Raw genomic sequence first — 27,705 nt, 5'->3', positions numbered from 1 at the left:
GTTTTTTTTTTATTTTTCACGCTTGTTCAATGAACCGTAAACGATTATTGCGCATGCTCCTGTGGAACAGTCCTTAAGACACTCACTAATGCCGAGTTCAGACTGCACGATTTTCAAAATAATCGGGTCACTGTTGTTTTCACACTGCATGACTATCTGGGGTAACATTCAGTTGCTGCTGTGTTCACACTGCACGATGGATCGGCGACAGGAGGTTTCACACTGCATTACTTTACAAAAGAAAGAATCGCCGACAACTTCTGCCTGGTCCGCAAACTATGTTTCACAACCAAACAAACGCGAGAAGTGATAGGAAATAACGGAAGATCACGTGTGCGTGAGACCGGAGTTCTCGCGCGACACTGAATTTGTTATTAAAAATGATATCCTACAAATTGTCTGTGCACTGATTTGTAGCGAAAATGAAAAAAAAAAAAAAAACAGTGTATGCAGGAAATGGTTGGGAAGACGAGGGGAGCAAGGACTGTGTTTTGCAAAGAGAGTTGGGGGTAAATAAATAATTTTGCAAATGTCCTGCTGTTGCTGCTGGTCATGCAAATGTTTGTGCTTTGTTTCTGTTTGATATAATTGTAAATATAGGCCTATCTATTAAAATACTGATATTCTGGTCTATAACTCCTCCTCCTCCTCCCTGTATCTTGCTCTCTCATTGGCCGTCGTTCATCGCCGATGTAGTTTTCAGTCAGAACACATTCACACAGCAGGATTGTGAATCGCCGACAGGTGATATTTAGCATGCCAAATATCTCACGGGCGTCGGCGACTCGTCTGCGATTCTCTCAGATCGCGTCTTTGCTCATTCACACTGCGTGATTGTCACTCGCGTGAACGAGCACCGATTTGCCTGTGATTTCGGGCATTTGTCGGCGATTTCTCAAAACCTGTCGGCGAGCCAAAATCGGGGCTAAAATCGTGCAGTCTGAACTCGGCATAAGACTATGCTCTCTCTGTCATTACAAATCTGAGTATTTGTCTATCCGATCTGAATCTGATCTGAATGATTGACTGTCCACACTTAATATCGCAACTGTTCAGATTTGATTATGTGTCCCGTCCGTGGCTCTCTTTCGTTTTCCGGAATATCTGCGTTGGTTTCCATGGCAATGCCATTGGGTTGATAGGACTGTGACAAAAACAACATGGAGATGTTTGCAATGTTGTCTTAGAATATGACACTGCGTAGCTGCAGCACTGCACTAATGAAGCAACGAGCTATGACATGCCATATTGCATGACTACAAGTGTGATATTGCTCATACTGTACACTCACTAGCCAGTTTATTAGGTACACCTTCCTAGAACCAGGTTTGACCCCCTTTTGCCTTTAGAACTTTAATTCTTCATGGCCTAGATTCAACAAGGTGCTGGAAACATTTCTCAGCAATTTTGGTCCATATTATTGACATGACAGCATCACACAGTTGCTGCAGATTTGTCAGCTGCACATCCATGATGCAAATCTCCCATTCCACCACATCCAAAGTTGCTCTATTGGATTGAGATCTGGTGACTGTGAAGGCCATTTGAGTATAGAAGCCCATTGTCATTTTCAAGAAAACAGTTTGAGATGATTTGAGCTTTGTGACAATATGCGTTATCCTGCTGGAAGAAGCCATCAGAAGATGGGTACACTGTCATAAAATGGCTACTAAATTGGTACTAAGGGGCACAAAGATTGTCAGGAAAATGTCATCACCAGCATCCTGAACTGTTGATACAAGGCAGGATGAATCCATGCTTTCATGTTTATGCCAAATTCGGACACAATCTGAATGTCGCAGCAGAAATGAGACTCATAAACCAGGCAACATTTTTCCAATCTTCTATTGTCCAATTATGGTGTGCCTGTGTGAATTGTTGCTTTTGAACCTTGTTCTTAGCTGACAGGAGTGGCATCGGTGTGGTCTTCTGCTGCTGTAGCCGTGTTGTCCGCTCAGAGAAGCTCTTCTGCATATTCACTTGGTTATATGCGTTACTTTTGCCTTTCTATCAGCTCAATCCAGACTCTGGCCTCCTCTGACCTCTGGCATCAACAATGCATTTTCACCCACACAACTGCCGCTCACTGGATATTTTCTCTTTTTCAAACCATTCTCTGTAAACCCTAGAGATTTTGTTGTGCGTGAAAATCCCAGTAGATCAGCAGTTTCTTCAGTCACTTATCACCTTTCTTCAGCAGATTGTCTTGGCCATGACTACATGCCTAAATTGCTGTGTTGCTGCCATGTACTTGCTGATTAGATATTTGCGTTAACGAGCAGTTAAACAGGTGTACCAAATAAAGTGACCTGTGAGTGTGTGTATTATATATACAGTATACAGTTGCAATCAAAATTATTCAACCCCCATTGCAAATCAGGTTTATTGCCAAAATGTACAGACTTTCACTTGAAAAATTTGTTGTGTTGAGCTATTTTAACTACTTTTGTTTGATTTGTTCATTGCAAACAGCTGAAAGTCTGTACATTTTGCCAACAAATCTGATTTACTTTGAATATATATATATATATATATATATATATATATTCAATGCAAATAAGATTTGTTGGCAAAATTTACAGACTTTCACATGTACATATATATATATGTACATATGTACATATGTACATGTGTGTGTGTTTGTGTGTGTATGTGTGTGTGTATACAGTATATGTATATATATATATATGTGCTGTCAATCGATTAAAACTTTAATTTAAGTGAACTTAAAACAATCTTCACATGAACTCATTATTATAAATGTCACATTTACCTATGCACTTAATATCAGGGCCTATTTTTTTTCTATTGGCCCTGTTAGACCAGTTCAGATTTTTGACAGACAGTATTTGATGTCTCATGTGTCCATGTGCACCACCTGATCATGTGTCATTTTATAAACATGGGTGTGCCTGGGAGTTTGACTGCAAACACATTCACTCACTTGGTTCAACAGACAGTACAAACGCAAATAGTGAGGTTCCGATTCACAGGTAAATAACTAAGAATAACAAAGTGCCATATATGGTAAAACTATTTGCGCTACAAACCGGTGTGTTTATGATTATAATAATGCAATTAAAATAATATGATAACATTTGAAAGTTTGCAATATAAAGCAGTATTATGGTATGGTTTACCATTGTAAAATGTATGGTATGTTTTTTTTTTTCAGGTGAAATAACTGTGTGTGAAAAGTGAATGACAGACACATTCAATTTACAAATGGCTGTGCCCGCTCTTTCGTGAAAAATAATGTGGATAGTCTTATATCTTTAATCATTCAATCCACTGGGTTGCACAGCATCACTTTTTTTTAATGACTCAGCAGGATAAAAGAGAACTTCCTGGAATATTTGCATGACGGTATTCCTTGTCACATGTGCTCTTGTATATAGACTTACAATAAAGGAGAGACCTAAACCATATCTGCAGACCAGAATATTGTAGATAATTAGGGGTTATTATATTTGGGCACACAATGGCTCAGTGTACACCTCTCAACAAGAAGGTCCCTGACTCAAAAGGCCAGCACTCCCTACAGTGGATAAGGAAAATGGATGAATGGATGGATGATTTTTGGAACTTGATGGACACAAAGCAAAAGATAAGATTATTCATAACAACCGAATAACAGTGAACAGTGCAAAAACAATCTCATTTTATGTAGCTTAACACTAAAACAGTTAAACTATATATATTTTTTTTTATTATAATAAAACAACCTGCGTTCAAAGGCATTGCAAAACTGATACATGATCAGATTTATTATATTAAATCTGCATATAAAGTTGCTTGCTCAGCAACCCTAAAATAACTTGTTCTAGCTTAATACACTTCTATAGAGGCTTTCAAACTTGACAGTTATAGGAACTAGCCACCAGGGTGGTTCCCCAGAACTAAACATTCCCCTTGGGCCATTTTCCTTGTTGCATTCGCACCACCAGTAGGAACCCTGAAGTGTCGCAAGACGGCCAACAGCAACGTCATCTAAAGGGATACTCCACTTTTTTTGGAAATAGGCTCATTTTACAACTCCTCCAGAGATAAACTGCTGAGTTTTACCGTTTTTGAATCCATTCAGCCGATCTCCGGTTCTGGCGGTACCACTTTTAGCATAGCTTAGCATACATCATTGGAGTGGACAAGACCATTAGCATTTCTAAAAAAAAAAAATGACCAAAGAGTTTCGATATTTTTCCTATTTAAAACTTGACTCTTCTGTAGTTACATCGTGCACTAAGACCAACGGAAAATGTAAAGTTGCGATTTTCTAGGCTGATATGGCTAGGAACTATACTCTCATTATAGAGTATAGTTCCTAGCCATATCAGCCATTCTAATTCACCCTCGATGTTGTGCAAAACTTTCTTTAGAGGTTTAAATGGGTGATACACATGATAACATGGTTCCAATGCAGAAGTATCTCAGCTGGTCACAGGGCACGTTGCTCCGTCTTGCTTTTGAATAGACACTTTGTATCCACCAACGTTTGGCAAATGGCGATATCTTCACTTGGTCATGCTTTATCCCTCCAGTGAATTCATTAATACGGACAGGGCTTTTGAACATTTGTCACATATTGAATGAATAGAATGAATAATGCTTTGTGCCCCTGCATCAGGTTAATCTTCATCATAGTACACACGTGGCTCTCACCTCTCTGATCTTAATCAGAGTATTGTCTGAAAGTGTGGGCCTCTCATATGATACCTCCTTGTGTTGAAAATGTCAATAGACATCCTTGTATATCATTGGCCTGCAATGTCAAAGCCCCAAGGACTGCATTAAATATTAAATATAATATAATAGCATTATTGTTTGACATACTCATGATGACCCCTTCAAGCAAAGGGAAGTCTGAGGACAAGGACTAAGATGTTAGGCTTAGCTAGAACTAATTGTTCAACCATAAGCGCTGAACCCGTGGGTGCTCGAGCCCCCCCAAAACAGAAGATATTCTTCATTCTCTTTAACCAATCAAAAAACAATTGAGATTCCCAACCTCTCTGATTGGTGGATCTCACATCAGGTCCCGACGGGTTGTAATATTCGACCATTAGGTTTAGCAATAGGCCTACAACATAACAACCTGACACAAAAGCTTGTGCTTTATTGGTTTTTTTTTTGCATAATGATAAATTGCATTTAAATAATGAACTCTAAAATAATCAGGTATATCAGTGAGAGAGCAACTCGGAACAACACTCATGGAAAGAATATGTGTTTTCGTTTGGTTGGAAATTGTATTTACAGTCTGTGTGTTTTTCTTGGCGAGACACTTTGTACAATACAGATTAGCCGCGTTTCCTCTGTCGGGCCAGTGCTAGGCCAGGGCTTTAAACGGGCCGTGCCGGGCTAATAGCCTCGGGCCAGTAGCACCTGGCCTGCGTTTCCACTGTCGGGCCAGAAGCTCCACAGCGCGTCACTAAAACACGCCCGCAGAGATGGTCCTCACTGCAGAACATGAAATCCACGGGGAGGAGTCGGATCCAGATCCAACTCCTCCCACCTTACATATACCTAAACCTACCCATCTCCGCCCCCTGATCCCTAAACACACCCCTAATCCCTAAACCCACCCCTAATCCTACCCATCTCCACCCCTCGGATCTTGATCCGACTCCTCCCTGTGGATCTTATGTACTGCATTGAGGTGCTACTGCGCAACACGCCTCTCTGGAACAACGTCACACTAACCCATCATTTCACCAACAAATAGAAGTTTTATCAGAAAACTAATCAGAAAGAAATCACTGGAAACAGCGTGCATCGCAAAACAAACATGATAAAAGCGGCCGTTTGCTGGCATTTTTGTTGTTTACTTGAATATTTAAAACCCAAGCATCGATGTTTTACCACAGGTTTACAATAAAAAGTGATACATTGATCATAATTAATTAATTTATGTCAAAATTGCACATTAGTCACACAGAAATAAATGACCGTTAACGTTAGGTCTATTTCACAAAAGAAAGAGGACACACTTACATTATTCAGTCGAGGCTGTTTCTGTTTATTGGTAGTTACAGGACATATATCACATTTAGAAACAATGATAATTTCTACAAATAATGTTATATGCCACCAAAAATACGACCTGAGGAGCGTTAGCACAGTCTCGACTCCCAGTAGCTACAGATATATTTTCAGTCAGAGAAACAGGAAGCTCCCGAAAAAAAGTAGATAGTCCGGTATAAAGAGACTACTATGTAGTATATGTAGGCTACTGACAGATAAAATAAAACATGGTTGTGATAGCCTTTATGATTGGTCTGACTTCTTCAAGCGTTCACCATGTTTTTTTACTATGCGTATCTTCAAGCGTTTACTATGTTTACTATGGTAGGGTAGAGTGGGGGAAAATGCCCCCCTGGGGTAAAATGCCCCCCACCCGTTTTCCCCAAAATAACCACTAGAATGAATCAAGATACATTTTTACTATTGCTATGCACTACGTTGACAACGGGGATATACAAATCTCCATGGAGAAGCAGACACCAGCGACGTATTTGAAGAGAAGAGGATTACATGGAAAATGCTATAATGTTCAGATATTAGTAAACAAGTGTTTAATAGAATATTGTTCACAGTGATATCACAGTAATGTATGATAGATGAATAGTGAAGTCTGTAGTTTGAGAGCATATGTTATTTATAAGGAATATAATTATATTTAAAAAAAAAAACAATAAAAAAAAAAAAACATAGCTTGTGGGGTAAAACGCCCCCTATGCTGAGGGGTAAAACGCCCCCCAAGGGGCATAGTTTCTCTTTATCATAATTACTATAGTAACATATTTCTGTTTATCAAAGTCTTTATTTTACACTTTAATGCAGTATAACTAGGCGATAAAATCAAAATATTTTAACAAAACATGATAAAATTACCTCAAGTGAGCATTAGCTAGCTAGCTTGGTGGATGCAATGATGGAAGGTGGTTAGGTGACCCAATGATAAAATATAGTGACTTTTAGAGCATTTATTGAATATATTTCACTTTAAATATACTAATTTATGTTTAATATTTATTTAGGGTTTTCTGTTTTTCTTGATGATAGTGGTGAACAAATACTACATCAATTATCAACCCCATATAGGCCTAGTGTAGAAATCAAAATATTAAAATGTTAGAAATTTGGCTATTTTGTACATTCCTGAAATAAATATTAATAGGTATATATACATGTTGTTGCATTACTTGCCTTTTACTTTTAGAGATTAAAAACTATATTTATTTTGCTGTTGATCTATGAAGCAAACTGGTTGGTAAGAAAGGGGGCGTTTTACCCCACCTTGGGGGGCGTTTTACCCCACCGCTGGGGCAAAACGCCCCCTTTGTACAAAAATATTTTCAGTCAATAATATATATAATTATGCAGGTTGAGCAATTTTAATATTTAGTAATATTCTCCTGCCATAGTCACTCAAAACTGGGATGGCAATTCTAGTCACATTTATGTTTTGTTTCACAGTAATGTCACATTTTCCTTAAGGGGGGCGTTTTCCCCCACTCTACCCTAATGGTTAGCGCGCATATTCTTTTGCATCGCGTAAATATTTCTACCTTATACGGTGATCAGAATCCACATCGGATCACAAACAGAAGGCATTGAAACATGAAAGTGAGTTAAATTATTTTAAAAGTCTTTAATGCTGACAGAATCATTCGGCGCTCCTGTCTCTCGACTCAGGTAATCCCCGCCTCTGTTCGTAACCACTCCTCTAGCCCGAGCTGGCCCGCTTTGGCCCAAGGTATTCGACGGGCCAGAAATCCTGGCCGTTGGCCCCGAGTAAGCCCCGATCAAGCCCCGGAAGTGACAGTGGAAACGCGACTGGCCCTGGCACGCACTAGCACGGCCCGGCCCTGGCCCGGCAGTGGAAACGCGGCTATTGTTTCACAGCAGCTTTACAGTGATCAAAAGGAAAATAATGATTCAATAATGCAAACATAGTTCAAATTGGCTGTAAAGCAGCTCTAAAAAAAAAAGAAAAAAAGTAGAAAATGTATCTTGTTCAGCTGAAGTCAGTTCAGTGTTGATTCAGATCATCAATTATTAAATTAATTCCATTCGGCTGTAAAGCAGCTCTGCAGAAAAGAGTGATGATGTCACTGTCCAGCTCAATTAAATTCTCAAATGTGATAATGTGTTGAGTCAGAGTGTATGTTTTTAATCTAGATTTAAACTGAACAGTGTGTCTTCCTCCCGAATATCGCTAGGAAGAGTTTGGGCACTAAATAAGAAAAGGATCTTGCATTTTGAAACCGCAATAGACGTGAAGGACTATAATGCGTTAAGAGCTCGCTCAAGTACCGAGGAGCTAAACCATTTAGGGCTTTGTAAGTAATTAGCAAGATTTTAAAAGGTGTGCAATGTTTAATAGGGAGCTAAATATGGTCATACTTCCTGGTTCTAGTGAACTCTAGCTGCTGCATTTTGGCCCAGCTGTATTTTGTTTATTAAGCCCTGCAGGGCAACCAGCCAGTAGAGCATTACAATAATCTAGCCTTGAGGTCATTAACGCATGAATACACCTGCGGAGAGAGCCCACCACATGGTCATCAGATTGGCTGTGGGTTGTGGTTGATTTTTGTCTCTTCTTTTTTGTTGAGTCTGGACTGAAACATTTCTTGTAGCTGGAATCACATCACATCTGGTTAGAAGAACATGGTGATTCCTTTTTCTGCGGCTCCCTCTAGTGAGCAACATTAATAAAATAGCTTTCATTTTCCAGTTAAAATGGCTGACAGTTTAGAATTTGCTGTATCATAAATTCATAAGTGTGTTCACTTCTTGACTTCTTCTCCATATGTGCAAAGTTTTGAGAAGTGCAGACTTTGTGCACACAAGATATAAACATAATAGTCATAATAAGGGGTCATACCAGGCACATGCAAATAATTGAATCTTCTAAAATACATAACTTTTTGTCAGCATGGTCTAGATCTGATGTGGGGAAAGTTAAGGGTCTGACAAATGGCTTAAGAGGAGTTTGAAAAAGTCACTTAAAAAAAAAAAAATTAGAATGGTGGATAAAGTTTTTAGATAATCATACATTTTTTTATTTTGTTCGGCCTTAAAGCAGGGATTCAGAAGAAATAAGAATTTGAATTCTGTCACACACAGTTGCAGAGTTATTAGCTAAAGCTTAAGGTTGCTTATTGCGCCAACTAGGGTTGGCTCAATACCACAAATTTGGCTTCGGTACGATACCAGAATCTTAATACCTCGGTATCCATACTAAATCGATACCATAGGTGACTAAGCAGCCTCAAAAGATAACTGAATTAAAAACTATTTTATTAAGAACACTGCATGCAACTGCAGTAACAAATGTGTTGCTTGTTTTCAAGCATCAATATATAAACAACATAACGTACTCGGTTACTAACGTAACCTCGGTTCTCTCTAGAGAGGGAACGAGTATTGCGCAAGTTTAGCTTACCCTACGGGAAAGATTCATCTTCTCGAGATATTGAAGCCAAACAATTATCCTTCATTTTGTATTCATTGTCAACGCAGTGCAGCAGCTAGCAGACATAGAGCAGGCAGTCTTGCGTGCTCATTGGCTGCCCTGCGGGCATCTGCTGCAGCCTACCAGTGAGCCCCGCGTGACGTCACGCCCAATGAAGGGCGCCCGCGCCTTCAGAGCGTCATAGCCCGCCAGAATGGGCGTGGCTTAGCGTATAAAAGAAGGGGCTGTAGGCTGAATTCCCTGGTTTTCGTCGACTGAATCGAAGTCGCTCGTGGCGCGAGCACGGCCGGTTACGCAATACTCGTTCCCTCTCTAGAGAGAACCGAAAAAACACCCGAAAGCTTTGAGATTCAGACTTACAAGTGTATTTGACGCCCCGATCATAACGGATGGGGAGCGTCTTATCAATGCCCTGCGTTTTGTGATAACATTTAAACGCGCGGGCGGCGCCCGGGGGGAGGTGTGTGTTAGTAAGCGTGAACGCTCTCCGGCGGGCACGAGACTTACATTCATAACCTGTTTTATTGACCGTGTAACAGAGTGGGCAGATAGTGGGCACAGACCTGTGGACACATTTCTTATATTCAACACTCAAGCGGCTTTTCTGCGCTTTATGAGAGTGTGCTCTGTGAGTGACACGAGATTTGATGTGCTTGTGTGTAGCGGTAGCTCGCACGGATGGCTGAAGGTGGCGAAGACGGCCGGCTTCCTCAGCGCTGTCCTAAGCTGGCTGTTCGCTGTTCGACGGCGGCGGTGGCTTCTCTCAGATCCAGCGATGCGAAGGGCTTCGCTGAAGAGACGAAAATCAGGGAATTCAGCCTACAGCCCCTTCTTTTATACGCTAAGCCACGCCCATTATGGCGGGCTATGACGCTATGAAGGCGCGAGCGCCCTTCATTGGGCGTGGCGTCACGCGGGGCTCACTGGTAGGCTGCAGCAGATGCCCGCAGGGCAGCCAATGAGCACGCAAGACTGCCTGCTCTATGTCTGCTAGCTGCTGCACTGCGTTGACAATGAATACAAAATGAAGGATAATTTTTTGGCTTCAATATCTCGAGAAGATGAATCTTTCCCGTAGCGTAAGCTAAACTTACGCAATACGAGAGAACCTCTCGTAAGAGAAACAGCACTTCTCAGTGCTCCATACTAAGTAAAACTGAAGTAATACAATTCATTTTTATTTAATTTTTTATTATTGAATTACTATAATTGAATTATACAAAAAGTGCAATCTTCCTATAAAAAGTAACAGAACAAGACGGTAGATCAATTATTTGCTTTTAAGACTTAATCTGTTTTGACATACAGATCAGGGTTTGTTTTGCCTCATTCCATTGCTATGGTGATCATCACTTGCAGTTGATTCAGAAGGTGTTGAAAACTGCAGGCAAAATCATCGGGACTGTCCTCCCGGAGATCTCATCTGTGTACACCTCCCGCTGTCTGCGTAGGACACACAACATCATGAGAGATCGGTTTCATCCAGCACACGGCTTGTTCCGCCTGCTACCATCGGGCAGGAGGTACAGGTCTCTTCGAGCCAGAACCACCAGAATGGCCGACAGCCTCTACCCCCAGGCAGTTAGACTGCTGAATAAGCACCATTCCCGGCTACCTCCTCCTCTCACTTAATCCACTCACTTAACACTACCCAACAACTGCAATAACTGTGAACTGGACTTTGCATTGTTGCAGCACACACAATTATACACATTTTCTGGTTAATAGTTATTTTTCACCTCATATGCCCTTTCCTTGTTTGTTATGTCACTTTGCCCTGTTTCTGTGCTATTGTTGATCTCACATAAATCCGTCTATTATGCATATTATCCAACAATTGCAATAATTGTGACTGGACTTTGCATCGCTGCAGCACATACAAGTATACTCTTTTTCCTGGTTACTAGTGATTCTCCGCCTCATATACCATTTTCCTTGGTTGTCATTTGCCGCTGTGCCCTGTTTACAAAATATGCTATTGTTGATCTCTTGCACTTCATGAAATTGCACTGTCGATTGATGCTCTAATGTAATTTCTTTGTATCACTGCAATGACAATATATTATTATTATTATTATCACTGACAATCATTGCAGTTTCGGATTCAATCCACCGTTTAAATAAGGTTGTCATTTCAGAAACTTTGAAATGTGCTGTTTGCAGCGCTCCAATTATAATCACTGAGCATTGTGCCGATGACATACCAAGTTTCGTAATGATATGCCAATGTGCATTTTATGACAAAATTCAAAATGGTCAATGCCTAAAAGGGTTGACATGGGAATAATATTTGGTATAATTCAACTCTGTATGCTGCACTGAATCGAAAGATACCAGATTTATGATTTATTTATTTATTTTTTCAAATCTCCTAGGTGGCCCTGTAAGCAAACAAGCAAGTAGCCTCAGGTCATATTTTTGATGACGTGTACCAAATTTGGTCTGAATTAGGGGTGGGCGACCGAAATCTTATTCCCCGATATGAGTAATTGTATTTCACGATAACAATATATAACACATTCACAATATAGTTATTTTTGCTTTAAATAAGGTTTTTATGATATACATTTTTTATACCATTGAAATTTCATAATTCTTATCACCATTTTCAATATAATTACTACTAGCCTAAAAAGCTCTCAACCTTACTGAAGATAAGTAAACAGTGATAAAAAAGAGCAAAAAAAAACAAAAAAAACTACAATAGAACAAATACACAAATGAAATAGACCTACCTGAAAAACTTCAAGCACTAAATACTACATAAAATGTATTAAGTAATCAAATGTATGAACAAAAACAATGCATAGTCTTTACTTTGTAAATTAAATATAAATTTATTCTTATTAAAGTTACAAAAGTGATTCAGTCAAGAACAGATATATTTTCTCTTTTTTTGTAAATTTGGATGCTGTCACTTTAAGACCGACTTCACGGATCCAATATACTTCTGCGTTTTCTCTCTCAACTGTTAAAGTTCACTTAAGACATAAATGACTGTTTACTTGCAAATACATGGTCAGTTTGACACATAGGTATATTTAACTGTTCAAGCCTAATTACATGGCAAAAAGCACTCAGTTCAGTGCTTGCGCTCTATGAGCAGCGGCTTCATTTCATTCATCTCTTAGACAGCGCTGAGAAACAGTCTCTTAGAGAGCACGTGCATATACTGAAATAAGTTCTATTTCGCTGCTTATTGTGTTTCAACTGTTTAAAATCACCTGTTTTTAAACCGCAATGCAAATGATAAGCTTTCGTGACAAAGCAGCACAGCAACGTCACATGAGCCTAACCGCGATAGAGACGATAGTCCAAAATCTCTACCCGTTGACACATTTCTACCGGTTAATCGTGTCTGCCGGTATATCGCCCACCCTAGTCCGATTACACTAAAGCGCTGCAGAGATATAGCCGTACATATTGACGTGCACTTTGACAAATTTGTTCGCACATTATTTGTGCACAGTGGTAAAAAAAATTTTTTTAGATGAACCGGCTAGGACGAGTTTGAAAAAGTTTTATTTTTTATTTTTATTCAAGATGGTGGAAAAAACACAGCAGACAAAGCGATTCTTCCTTTTGAAATGTAATGTGTGACCCCCTCTCACCGATTCAATGTGTAATCTGCCCACAACAGCAACTAAATTGTACCCCAGACAGTCTTGTAGTGAGAGAAGTACAGTGATCCGATGACTTTGAAAATTGTCTAATGTGTTCCTTCTTGCATTACATTCCAACTTGAAAGCTTTAGAGGAAACCCTCCCTATTCATTATATATAATCAGCAGTGATGTAGTCCTAACAAAAATGCAACATGCTCAGCACCAAGGAAAGGAGTTTAAACTGCTGAAACTTCACTTACCCTTGCGTGCATTATCATCATGCCAAATTAGATTTTTTTTTGGAAGTTTACACATTTTTCTGTCTTTAAATCACAGAACGTGCATGTAAAATAATATGAAATGGCCATCTCATCAGTGTGACATTAAAACACTGGCTGTTGTGTACAACTTGCAAACAATTAGCTTTTTTTTCATATTTCATCATGTCTCTCTTTCTCTTTTTGCAGTTTTGTCCACATCCATGGTGGTGAACCTAGCTGATGGAAAGGAACGCTGTCAAACAGCTCAACATGGTTTCCAGGCTTCCCAAGTTTGCTTCCCATCCCTCAGTCACCACCATGACCCCCCTTCCCAAAGGATCTGCCCTCCCGGTTTCCTCCATGGAGTCTAAAGTTGGACCTATAGGCAGGCACACTAGTTTGACACGTGTGCCATCCCTAAATTGGAGAAAGGGTGAAGAGGACAGTGGAAATAAAGTTCAACACTCTGGCTGCTTGGATGAGGAGAGTAGTATAACTATAGATTCTCAGTCCCCAGTGATGGTGACTAAAAATCCTTCCCCTGCAGCTGCAGTTAAATGTAAGAGTGCAGTCCCAACTTCACAAAGTAGCTGTCCCAGGAGTATACCCCAGCCGAGCAAAACCATTCCCCGCATGACTACTCCCAAACGCCTCTCCACAGGGAATCCCCTCTATAATGGTATAGCTACTCTGCATGGTGGTAATGGTGGTGGTGGTAATGGGCGTTATGGCACCTCAGGGCCTTGTCTTGGTCATGTATCCCAACAAAGAACCCTGCAGGGCAAACTGTCCCTGCCCAACGACAGCATCAAGTCTTCCTCTAAAGAGAGCATAGCGCACTCTCAGAGTTTCACCCATTTCAAGAGGGCAGCCTGCCCCACCAGCCCACCCATGACCCGTTCCTTTTCCTTTAACAAAGCTACAGAGCTTGCTAAAGAACTCCCCAGACCTTTAGTAAAATCTCCAGTGGCTAGATCACCCCTCATTCAGCCAAATCCAGTATTATCTGAAGGGAAAGTAGGTAAATATGGGATTGCAAGGCCCTCTGTAACTACTACTGATCATCTTTTGCCAACGACCACAATAAAGAAATCACTTTTACCCAGCTGTTCAGGTAAAAAAACATCTATGCTCAGTTATAGACTTACACGACCAACACTCAACAAACATCTCCGTCCTGTTGTCCCCGAAACTGTCCAAAAAGAAGCAGAATTGAGTCAAAATATCCAAGATCCCACACAGATATCAGAAACCAGTTCAGAACCAACCACCAACAATGAAAGTATTGAAACTACCCCAAATGATACCTCATTTGAAGTAAAGGAAGTTGAAGGCAGTCTGGGCCCTTTCTTGGAGGTTTTGGATGTTATGTCGCTATCATCGTCGTCCTCTGTGGAGAATAATGATACTAGTGAAGAGTACATGGATGATTTTGATAATCTCGGGAATGGAGGTGAGACCCTGCTGCTGCCTGTCCTCAAAGAAGGGTTAGACCACTTTGGACTATGTACAGATGCCAACACTCTAATCACCAAGTGCAATGAGGAAACATCGCTGACCAACCTGCACACCTTCTTGTCCGAATCGGTTGACTGGGCAGGGATGGGACTCGCAGGTTTGATTGAGAATTTCTTTATTTCCATTACACCTCAGAACTACTAATCCCAATTTCTAGATTTTGACTGTTCTAACCCTAGGTACCTTCAGAGTGTAATACATTACCCCTGCATTGGTGCCCTAGTTTGTAAGAATGTTCCTAGATGCATTTCTTGAAAAATTATAATAAGAACTTTTATTTTTTTTAAAGAATGAAATGTCAGGCTTAATTTGGTGTTATCTGATTGGTTTGGCAGTTCTTGCAGTTCTTTTTGGACTACCTGCAGATAACTGTAATACTCTTAACTTATTGATAACTATTTATTTGAGATTTAACATTAATATTTGAGTTATGACTGGCTTGAGGGGAGTTCAGCACTTTCCGGTGCGTTTTTATTTTATTTGATGTGTTATGTGTTTTAAATCACATTGGTACTTGTGCATGTCCCTAATTAAATCGAGTATGTCCATCACTTTGCAAAAACATACTGCGTGATGTAGCCTTTTCGGTTTAGGTTAGACTACTTAGCATTTAGAGTGCATGCTATCACAGCGTGATTTACCCTATTAAAATGGGGTCAATTCTGTCACTGCTGCGAACTAACCACCGCACAACATATGAAGCAGAAGCATAACAAAAACTTTAGGAGTCAGCTGTTCACGGCAGTCCTAAACCTGACAAAGTACCAGCACAATAAGAAGAATTTGATTCTCCAGAATGTTTTGTGAATCTGGCCCCTGATCACCCTGTAAGGGTGTTAAAGGGATAGTTCACCCAAAAATGAAAATTCTGTCAGTATTTACTCACCCTCATGTTGTTCCAACCCCATAAGACCTTCGTTCATCTTCGGAACACGAATTAAGATATTTTTGATGAAATCTGAGAGCTGGATCACTCCTTCATACTAGTCCATAGGCTTCTACAGAGATTGAAACTTGCCGGCCTCGAAAAGTTATTAAAGACATCGTTAAAATAGTCCAAGTGACTACAGTGGCTCAATCTAAAGTATATCATGCGACGAGAATACTTTTTGTGCGCAAAAACAAACATAAATAACGACTTTATTTCATCTATTCATTTCCTTCTTTTTGGGCCTCTAGTCAGTTAAACTAGTGTAATTGCGTAGAGCTACGTCACACGTAGGCTCACTATTGGCCGACGCTGGTCATGTGGGTGATGCGTGTGACATACAACAACAGAAGCTTACGCTATTACACTAGTGAACTGACTCGAGGCCCACAGAGAAGGAAATTAATAGTTGAAATAAAGTCGTTATTTTTGTTTTGTTTTGCGCACAAAAGTGTTCTCGTCGTTTGATAAACTTAAGATTGAGCCACTGTAGTCACTTGGACTATTTTAACGATGTCTTTAATAACTTTTCGAGGCCGGCAAGTTCAATCCCTGAATAAGCCTATGGAGGAGTGATCCAGCTCTCAGATTTCATCAAAAATATCTTAATTCGTGTTCCGAAGATGAACTAAGGTCTTATGGGGTTGGAACAACATGAGGGTGAGAAATACTGACAGAATTTTCATTTTTGGGTGAACTATCCCTTTAACATTACAGTATCCCTTAGCCACAAACCAGTGTGATTTAAACTAATATAGTGTTAAAAGTGGAAGTATGTCATGTTAAAATCTCAAAGCAAAATCTCAAAAATGTAAAGTATGCTCTATGCAAAGCATATATACTTCTATCAGTGGTGTACAGTGGTGTTCTGAAATTAGGAGGCAAAGTCCTCACATTTTTTTTAATGTTTTTTTATTATTTATCAATCAACTTTAAATTCATGTCCCAGTTACACTTAATGTTGTCACATTTTCCTGGTTAAATAAAGCTGCAGTCCGCATTTTTTCCTCTTTGTCGCCATCTCTGTTCGAAATCGGCAATTGCAGTCATTCACGGAATTATCAACTTTACGTGAGTTGTAGTTCGACACCGCACAGCGCGGATGAACACATTGAGGAGAGTGTGCAGCTGTCAATCACCGCACCGGTGTCGATACTGGCATTCAGAATCACAGATTATTCTTTTTGGAAGTATGACTAACATAATAATTTTCACCGGAAAATGTCATCTGAACAAGTAAGTAACATCCACTTTTGTTCTGGTTCTGACATTGCTGTAAATCGCGCTGATTAAATCTAAAAATCGCTTATCACGCAAAACTGTGCAAATTATACTTTGTTCTCAACTTGTTAATGTTAACAACCTCAGCATTGCGTTACTACATATAATGTCCTTCCGATATGTATCCTTGTTTTTGCATGGGTCCGGTTGCAGTCTCTTTTTTTCTGTAAGTTAGCCACAGTAAGTTGCATTTTACAACGGGGGAATCTGTTGTCACTGGTGATTGTCGTTTGAACCTTTCTGGATCCGCCATCAAATTGATAAGTTTAATTATATCAAGTGCTGTGAGAAAAGGCTATAAATCTCCACCTCCAACATCCTCACACGCAATATAGCCTACTAGCCGAGACTCCTCCTTTATGTGTACAGATGTGACGTAATGACGCAAAGACATGCTCGAATCTCCCGTGGAAATCCACCAGTACCGCTGGAGTTAAAAACATTATTACAAGCTTACCGTTTTGAGTCGAGCTACGGCAAGCAGATAGTTTTGAACACTGGCTGGTTATGTATTTTCTCAAATATGTATTTTGGATAATTTTTAACCCAAAAAAGCTACGGACTGCAGCTTTAAATAAACATTACATAAAAAAAGAAGCCAAATGCAATTCTAGTTTGTATCTTTAAATTAACAATGTAATTAATGTTCTATTTATTAAAACAAAGTGAACTCATTTTCGAATCATCAGTCATCGAGCTCGGTAAACACTGGTGATCACAGATACGAAGATGTACCTTTAATTTCACCAAGCTGATTGCTTACTAAAAAACCCCAGCAGTCATCACGTTTTTGAGGCCATTTCAAGTTTAATTTTGACGTGACATAAAGAGGTGATATCTAAGTGGCTGAGTTGTTTACTTACTTTTTATTTAGTCTTCCCAACTCAATCATTTAGTTTATTCAGATAGATTCGCAAATGTGCACGAAAACAAGGCGGATTTATCGCACGAACCAATCATATCCAACCATAACCAATCCTATCCAATCATAGCCCGATGGAGGCATTGCCTCCTCTCATGTGACTTTCCCCATTCATTCTCAATTACCCTGTGCCAAACCCATCACACGCTTTACAGGGTCTGTTAAAACTCAATGGGCTGTTGCGAAGCCAGAGGGGTGTCCAAGGGTGTCCAAAATTTAATTGGCTACATCCGTTTGACCTCCTCTTGAAATAAGCATTTATTTTGCTGCACATTGTTAATGTATTAATGTTGAATATTAAGAGAATATTAATGTTATTTGCAAAACACAGACGATTAAGAATAAACAATTCTTAAACGTTTGTATTTTGCAACTAACAAGCGCAGGGCTGTTCAAAATCCTGCCGAATTTTGACTGGTTTCTACAATTTTGTTAGCTTATTTATTAGAAATACAATGTCACATGGGCCTAAACAACATGATATTCTTTCACAGTCTATGGACCCCCTAAAGTAGCCTTGGCCACCCCATGTATTAAAGTCTAGTTCCGCCACTCTCAATGGGCTCAAAGAAGGCAAGAGAGATGCGGACTTTAACTTTACCTGCTGTTGTCGCTGTTGGACAGTGTCACTTTAGAAAAACGAGGGATTTATACACTTTTTTTTTTATGTCACACTTTGTAATATTTGCATTTTTATTTTTATAATATGGATTATTTTCTCATTCAATTTTTTTATGAGGCACTGCCTCCTCTGAGGAAATGCCCCTGACTTGTATGTACAAGTATTTTTGTCATCTTGCAATATAACAATGTATTTTTTATCAGTAATTCTCAGAATTGTATGCAATATTGTAAATGCATAGTGTATAAAGCTGTATATGTACGGTTTGATGCTGCCTTATATTTTGGCCAAAACAATGTACCTTAGAAGGCAGCATAATGATGGAACAGTATTCCATCTTGAATGTGCCTATAATACTTAAAATCCTGTCAATTAGCTTTAACATTTTTAAACAATTTGAGAAGATCCATACTGTCACTAAGATTACTTTAAAATATATTTCTCTGTCACTTTCTTACCCATTTTATTGTCTGTCTTTCAGCTGGTAAAGATGACTTTGTACATGGGACATCTCCTACAGGCGATTTCCCTCATGGCTCGTCTCTGGACCTGTCGCCCTCAGACAGCTCTGGAGGGACTTACATGTGGGATGAAGAGGGGATGGAGGCACTGGCAGACTCTGGACATCCCTGTGGAAGCTTTGGCTCTGATCTCAACAGCGTGGTGAGTCCAAAGCTTTATGAAATGATTGACCTAAGCAACTTACAAAAGAGAAGTAACATAATTTTTACAAACATTTTCATAATTAGTGGATTATTGAGTTTCATTTTTTAGTAGTGGTTCTTTAACTTGCTCGTACAACTAGCCTTTGTGGTCTTTGGCCCTGCGATGGAGAATCGCTCCTCTAGGCAACTCTCTGCAATCTTCTTTCCAAGCTCCTAAAATACACTGCCAAACTTGTCTGAATCAGTGTGCTTTATGGTTGACTTTTAAAATCATAGTTGATGAACACAGTTGATTTTTTGTGTCTTTAAAGGGGACATAACGCACACAGTTTCTGCCAATCTCATGTCAATCTTGACTGCCTAAAGAGTAGTATTGCATCTTTCATATCTCAGAAGAGTCTTTCGTTTTATCAGATTTATAAAAGATAGATACAGCTGTACCGCTTCTTTCCGAAAACATTCAAACTCCTGGAGGCGTGACGTGAAGTTCTGCCGATGACTTCCGTAACCCGAACAAAGCACGTTGATGGGCGTTGCTCTTGCTCTCGCTCTGGTTGATGTGTGCGTGCGCTCTTCCGGCAGAAGTGCCCATACAAGGAATTCCGCCCTTTATGACGTGACATCATACAGAGCCATACTCGGGAAAAACTTTCCGAAACTTGTACGAACCCTGAAGGAGTGTATTTGACACACAAATACTTCGTCATTCGTCCTACTCATTTTTTTTAAACTTTGGCCATGTTTAGCATGAGAACCCAACTCTGTAACAATGTACATAAGTCAGTTTGCATGAAAAAGCATTAGACATCCCCTTTAAAGTGAGGTTTGTCTTGTGCTCAAAGCCCAGAGACTGACTGGATAAGGCTGTCAGCTTGAGTTATTGAAGGTGTGTCTCTGATTACTCATCATAATTCTGAGAACACCAATTTGGCTCCTGCTGATACTCATTTGTCTTTCTTCTGGAAGCAGACGATCAGATTGTCAGCTTCATGGCAGTTAGTAAATGGTGAGGTGAAATCAAAGTCAAATGAGAGGATGACTTGGCATTTATGATCAAAGCGCTAGCCTTTATCCTCCTTTGCATCTATAATATATTGTTAAATGCCTCTCCCTATTATATTTATCTTTCTGTGTTTAAGCCAGATTACAAATCTTTCAATTAGTGTAAGTGCGTCTCTGTTTAGTTATTATTTAGCTAAATATTTTTTTTGTTTGTAAATATGGCACATATTAGATAAACAACAGCTGCATTTTCCTATCATTGCTTAGTGTATTATAGTAATACTTTTTGCTAAATAATATTTAATAAAATTTGTTAATTATATTTGGCACTGAGTGTGTGGGTAAGTCGTTTTTGAAATATGCTGTCTGGAAGTTAGTCGGACCGACACAACAACAAACGTGTAGCCAATCAGCAGTATGACGGTCGAGAAGAGAGAACGATCAAGAGGGAGATTTGAAGAAAGACTGCAGAAATAGAGATGGGACACAATACAAAAGAGAAAAGTCATCTTCATCTTCATTTATATAGCGCTTTTAACAATGGAGATTGTTTCAAAGCAGCTTTACAGAGATAAACATACAATTTACGGTAACAGAGATTGTTTTGGCTTTATAGCGATTTTGAATAATGTTATTTCCAGCTAAAGTTGGTTTTGATTGATTCACTTCCAGCAAAATTATCATTTCTTATTACATTAGGGGCCACTAAGACGACGGCGTTCTCTCTAAACAGACTTTAAACGCGAACCTGTGACCTGATGGCGTTCACATGCGCATTAAAAATTGATTCTATAGCTATATTCGTTTGAATATGTGTGCGCAGGTTTGTAATTTCCCAACAAACCATGAAAACCTGGAAAATAAAAGGGGTATGTTTAGGCAAGAGCTTTAGGTCCCTCGTTAATATTAGAAAAGCTGTCCAGCGCTGGAGAGAGCTAAGTGGGAAGGCCTGAAAACAGACGCGGTCAAGGCTAGGGAAAAGAGGCCAACTTGGCATGCCAATTTTGCAAATGGAGCTTGAGGTAAGTAGTTTAGCGCCATGTTGCGTTGATCAATACACCATTTCCTGTTGCACTTCTCAGTGAAGACACATTAAAGCCCACTCAGAGTTTGCAAAAACACGCCTAAAAATCTTAGACTGTGAGAAACGAGATTCTCTGGTCTGATGAACCTCAATTCCGTTTCTGAAGGAAACCAGCTGAACAAAGCAGCTGAATGAGTGCTGTGCAGCCTCTTTAGTAGCCTGCCTTCAAGGGCCACTTGGGGGCAGCAGAAACTCACAAACATTCAAAGCGTCAACCATTTCAATAAGCTTATCATCTTACAGAACATCCTACATATAGTTCATTTCCTCACCCTAATGTTGTTCCAAACCCATATGGCATTCTTTTTTTTCTATGATACACAAAATGAGCTGTTTTGCAGATGATCTTTTACATGGAGTGAAAATGAATGGGAACTGGAGCTCTCAAGCTTCAAAAGTAAAAAAAACAATAATGTATCATAAAAGTAGAATATAAAATATGAACATTTTCAAGACGTATGTATTCATACAATATCATTTTGTTTAAAGGTACAATAGGTGATTCTCTACAGAAATCTTTTTTCGTTATACTGTTTGAAAGTCTCATATCCTGATAGCAATCACTATGCATAATTTATTGATAACAATAATTCTTCCAGCTAGCAATGTAGTTTTTCAGCAATGTTTAGCAGAATGGTTGAAGCTACACATAGACCCAGTGGCGCAGAAATAGTGATGTAATCAGATCATGATTGTGTTTATAGTATTTTACAATGGCTTCGAACACTGCTCCGCCAATTAAAATCGGGCTTGTATCTATCTGTTTTCAGAAATAACCTGATATCTTGTAAACACAACTTTGTTTCCAGACATTCCATATTCAGTATTTTCATCCTTTCCAGTCTAGTGGCAGTATTTGCCTTAGTCTTTTCGTAGGGGCTCTGTAGTTTTTTCAGCTTGGGGCTTTGTTTCCTTTAAATACAATCCAACAACTTATTCGACACTTGACTTGACCAAAACTGATTATTTAATCACAAACTGATCATTTTAATCACACAAAACATCATTGTGCTTTCCAGCTGAAATGAACACTTGTGGCAGTAAAACACCTTTTCACAAAATTGATGATTACAGGCACAGATTATCAATAAGTAAATATTTCTTTTCACGCGGTTCCTTGCACAGTACTGTTATAACCTCTAAATACTTGTACCCTAATGCTTCATTTGTAAATGAATATATTTTGTCATGTGCATCACATAACCAGCTCCATATCTATGACTTCTGACATAGAAAAACTTTGCTCAGGAGAAACACGAGTCACGATAAAAGAGAGTAAAGGTTTGTAGTAGCAAGCTAAAATGGCATGGTTGCTTCAGCAAAAGTGTTCTGAACTCCCGCAATATGTACAACCACATACTGTATAATAAAACTTGCTGCAGAACAAGTACCGAGACTTGCTACTGCCAATACATTCACAGAAGTGCTGCTGTGAGCATGTGATAACCCCCATAGCAGATCTATACAGGTGGAGCTGGGGAAGGTGGAGGGTTTCTGAAAGCGCACTGCAGACTGCTAACAGCAAACACAACCAGTGTTTGAATGTTGAGCCGTAGCACATTAGCCGCTGATGCAACATCAACCTATCAGCTGCATTATGTAAATGACGATGCGATCGCTACCAAATTCGCCTTTGGCTAAGTCCTGCCCCCCTTAGTTACTGTTGCTACGTCCAACAAACAAACTTCATCTGGGCTCTGGTATCAACATGGCTTATGCTGTGACAGCTCTTCCTGCTGAAATTTTATCAAACTTTTATAAAGCAGCAAATAAAGTGTCCGATAGAAGTAGGCAAAAGGGGCTGCAATATACGTTCGAAGGCTATATTCACGACATACAGGTGAAACGCAAGGAACAACAAGGCATCCAAATAGAGGCAAAAGCGGTATGCGGTCACAGTCAAAAAATGAACAACCGCATGTCCTACTAATCGAGACGGAGGCTGGGACTAACAATATCTGTTCATGCAAAGCTGGGTAGGTCTCTATTCACTTCTATAATCTTTATTACAAAGCAAACGGACTACCTGAGTATAACGTGGTATTTATTAGCAGTGTGTGCTACACTTGTCAGGATTTGACTTCGGTTTTGGGAAGGGAAGAAAACGCACACCCCCCTCCAACCACTCTGGGAAACGCGTATCTGTGTTACATATGCCCCAGGCACAACGTTTAACCATATTTTTGATAAAACTACGACGGTAATAGCCTGTCGAGACCAAAAATATGAGACGCCTGTGTTAAAGTAAATGGAGCGCTGTGAAAAAGTGTCGGACCTCTGTGGGAGCTCGTTCTTGACTGCGCTGTGATTGGTCAATCTACATTCTAGGGTGTGGCTTAGCCAAAGGCGAATTGAGGTACCTCTCAGCCTACGCCATCTAGAGTTTCATGCCAGAACTTGGTATGGATTTTCATTAGCTCCAAGAAGGACTCCAAGGACTTACGCTAACCGGCATGTATAGAGTGCTGCAGTGATGTTGTGATGTTGTACTTTTTTTGGCCAATCCAGAAGTTAGCATCACTCTACGGTTACATTCTCAACAAAAACCCAATAAGATTTTTCCATTGGCTTTTGGATCATTTCAGAAAATAAGCTGTTACCAACAAAACTTTATGATTCTTTCACGTTTTGTTCATCATGATAATCTTCACGAATGAACACAACTTCCATACATTTCCAAGCTTGCATACTTTCAGCAGAAGTAAAAAGCTAAAAGTAGGCTATTAACGAACTACACTACGGTTGAATGAATTTAACGTCTCCACTATTAAGGTTACAAACTCTCTTTCAGTCTTTATTTAAAAACTTTTCCCTGAAAGTTTGAGTTAGAATAGTTTGCAAGAGTGTGATTATAAACACAAGGCAGTGAAAACAGACTAGTGAGTAGATACTTCGGACTAGTTTTCCTGTTTTGCTTGATGAGATTTACTATCCCCGAAAACCCATGTAGCATTAGCCACTTAGCCACTATAGCAACGGCCTTTTCAAAACAAGTAAAAACTTTTAAAATAAATAACAAGGGGTTATTACTGATGTATTCTATTTCACAGAATAAAACGTGAACATATCTTGAACTTGTTTTAACTACAGACCTTATTTCAGGCATTTAACCAAAAACCATTCTAAAAACCCATTGACTTCAAGACAGTGGAACCAGAAGTGCTAAAAATGCTAACTTGTTTCTCTTTTTTGGCCTACAAAGAAGCGTCACCCCTGCAAAACTCTGTAAGCAAAAATACTTTGAGCTAGAAAATATTTGACTCCCTGGTAACCATTTCAACTAAATGAGATTGTAAATGTGAAACAGTAAATAACACACACACACACACACACACACACACACACACACACACACACACACACACACACACACACACACACACACACACACACACACACACACACACACACACACACACACACACACACACACACACACACACACACACACACACACACACACACACACACAGTGACTTGTCAAGAACTTGTCAACCAAGGAACAGAAGTGACTCAGGAATCAACCAAGTGCGAAAACTCTGAGCGATGGTGTTCTGCTCCCGCTCCTCACAGAACGTCTGTCACGCTCAGATATCAGTGCTCCTTTTCTGATTGGCTGAGTCAGAAAGGATGATTTCCTCCCCACTGCTTATGTGCATTTCCTCAGACAGTTCAGCTGACCCAGTGTGCTGTGTGTCTACACCTGCTCTCTTGACTTTGGGTTATGCCGAACGTAGGATATGATATGAAAGTCATGAAACTGTGTTTCAAAGTGAAGTGTCTGAGACACTGCGGAGCCAACAAACAAGCTAAAATTATAGGAGGCCATATGGTAGTGTACTCATAAAATTTGACAAAATAAATTTATATAGAATGTATTTTAAATGTAGAGTCTTTCACTTCTGGGAAAATGAACCAGCAGCGTTTCGATCAAACTGATTTTCGTATGACATGCCTGACAATGATTTGTTTTTATCAAAACATTACCGTTTTAATTAAGAAACATTAAAAAAGGAGGAATAGGCAAAATAACTGACCGGTCAGATGAGACAGTGCTCCACTAGGGGGCAGCTTGTTTCCAACATGATGAATTGCAACAAGATTATTGTTTGCAAGAGAGATGCGGTGACGTTATTATACATCATTTTTTATCTCTTTCTTTCACTCTTTTATACTATGTTCTGATCTCCCTCGCTTTCACTCTCGTCATATGGGCTTTCATTGCCACTTTCTCAACATTGCCTAGTCATTTGGGCTGTTTAGAAGTTTGATGCATCTCCCTAGTTCACCAGGACCGTCTGTTGTTGTTGCCTGCCAAGCGTCACTTGAGGGCCCTCACTATGGCACTGAATCCATTAAGATAACACATGTTTCTCATGTTTTTCTCTTTCCTGAAGGCAAAACCTAAACTATAACCATCCCCTGAAGAATCTGCAAGATCGCTAAAGCATTGGATTTTAATTTTAAACACCACAAAGGGTGTAACTAAGTAACTTTTTCCCACGGTAAAAAAGTTTTAGGGTACCATGGGGCTAAATGTGCTTTTCACTACTTTCATAGTGTATGATTGCAGAAAAAAATATACAAATACTTTAGCTAAAGTAATATGTTTTGCATATAACCAAGTTGTCTCTCTAATGCACCTTCAAAACAATCATTTCAGCAAAGTTTGTACCATATTCTGTTTATTTTGGTAAATAAAAAAAACTATTTAGTATCCCATAATTAAATATGGCTTTTCAGTAACAATAAATGATATTTTATATGAAATTATATTTTAAAATATGGTTTCATAAAGAGGTCGATTGACCGGTTTTGCCGATTAATTGGCACTGATAGCCGATTGCTTGACAAAATATTTAGCAATTTTGATTACATAATCAAGTGTACTAGAATTGTAGCAAATAAAGTGTGAGAGTATACATACAATATACACATTTGTCTAATTTCAGTGCTATGGCATTTGTGTAGATATAATGCCACCTTTAAGCATGACTGTTTGGATTTATGTGAAATGTTAACACTTTACAATAAGATTCCACTTGTAACATTAACTAAGGTTAATAAAAATAATGTTCATTGTTAATTTCAACATTTACTAATAGACTTTTACATTTTAAAGTTGTATTAATTTAACATTAGTTAATGCACTAGGAACTAACATAAATAACGATCAAGGTATAATCAATATATTCATATTTTGTTATATTTAGAAAGTACAGTACATTTGTTTTTCAATTTTTGTAATAAAGTTCAGCACTATTTTTGTGTTATGTTTGTTTTCATTCAGTATCCATTAAAAAAAACTCTCGGTTGATTAATCGATTATCGGTCAGCGACTTTCGATTTAAGTACCTTGAAACTTAAAATCATTAACTGTACCTTTGTCTTAAAATATATTGGGTATTTTTAACGATTCACATTTGAATTGACATTGTGTTGCTGCTCACAATCGCATCAAGGATCAGACACATTGCCAGGTTTAGAAAAATTCTGCAGTTTTTGTGCCATCTAGTGGTTTAGAAGGAAATACAATCAAATGTGACATTTACCTTTGTTCACCTTTAGCCCTGTTGTACCCTACCCCTAAAAAATGGAAAAAGGAAAACAGATCCCTACTTACAGAGTTACAGTGGGCAGAAATGTGAACACAAGACAGTTTACAAGCATAGTCATCCTTTTTAAGAAATCCACTGTATCCATGACTTGCAGTATTTCTCAGGGCTGGACTTTGTTCCATAGTGAGGTGTTTTTGGCTTGTTCATTAGCTATTAAATGAGGTCAGCTTTTAAGTTGCTTTGTTTGAGTTTCTTTGACTCATTAAAGGATTAGTTCGCCCAAAAATGAAAATTCTGTCATTAATTACTCACCCTCATGTTGTTCCAAACCTGCAAATAAAGATATTTTGATGAAATCTGAGAGCTTTCTGTCCCTCCATTATTACCACTTTCAAGGTCCAGAAAGGTAAAGACATTGTTAAAATAGTCCATGTGACTACAGTTGTTCAAGTTATGAAGCAATGGGAATACTTTTTGAAGACCCAAATTTGGTAACACTTTATAATAACTACACGCTAATAATCATTAGTTAAGCATGAGTAAACAGTTAATTCATCATTCATAAAGCATTAATAGACATTAATAAGCAGTTTATAAATACAGCTATAAATGCTTTCTTCTTGATTTACAAGCATATCTATAATTTATTTAATAATTGTATTTTCATCCTTTATTAATGATCAATTTATTATTTCTAAATGATTAATTGCATTTTTTATAAACCAGTTATTTAAGAGTTTTCAGTGGTTCGCAAGATTACTTAGAACGTGTAAGTAAATGATT

At 38.9% G+C, this 27,705-nt stretch overlaps 1 protein-coding gene across 3 annotated transcripts in view; it reads left to right on the top strand.

The window, feature by feature from the left end:
- ccser2b (coiled-coil serine-rich protein 2b) overlaps positions 1–27,705 on the top strand; it is a 102,055-nt gene that overhangs the window by 14,669 nt on the left and 59,681 nt on the right. For all 3 annotated transcript variants that reach the window (XM_056247258.1, XM_056247259.1, XM_056247260.1), the window contains exons 2-3: positions 13,550–14,957; positions 19,095–19,276. In XM_056247258.1, coding sequence (XP_056103233.1) covers positions 13,583–14,957; positions 19,095–19,276 — 1,557 coding nt within the window. In that variant the 5' untranslated portion in view covers positions 13,550–13,582. The remainder of the gene's footprint in view (positions 1–13,549; positions 14,958–19,094; positions 19,277–27,705) is intronic.

This window comes from Rhinichthys klamathensis, unplaced genomic scaffold, assembly GCF_029890125.1.
Source record: "Rhinichthys klamathensis goyatoka isolate OS25496 unplaced genomic scaffold, OSU_Roscu_1.1 h1tg000045l_1, whole genome shotgun sequence".
NCBI lineage: Eukaryota > Metazoa > Chordata > Actinopteri > Cypriniformes > Leuciscidae > Rhinichthys > Rhinichthys klamathensis.
This window is presented reverse-complemented; position numbering and strand designations above follow the sequence as displayed.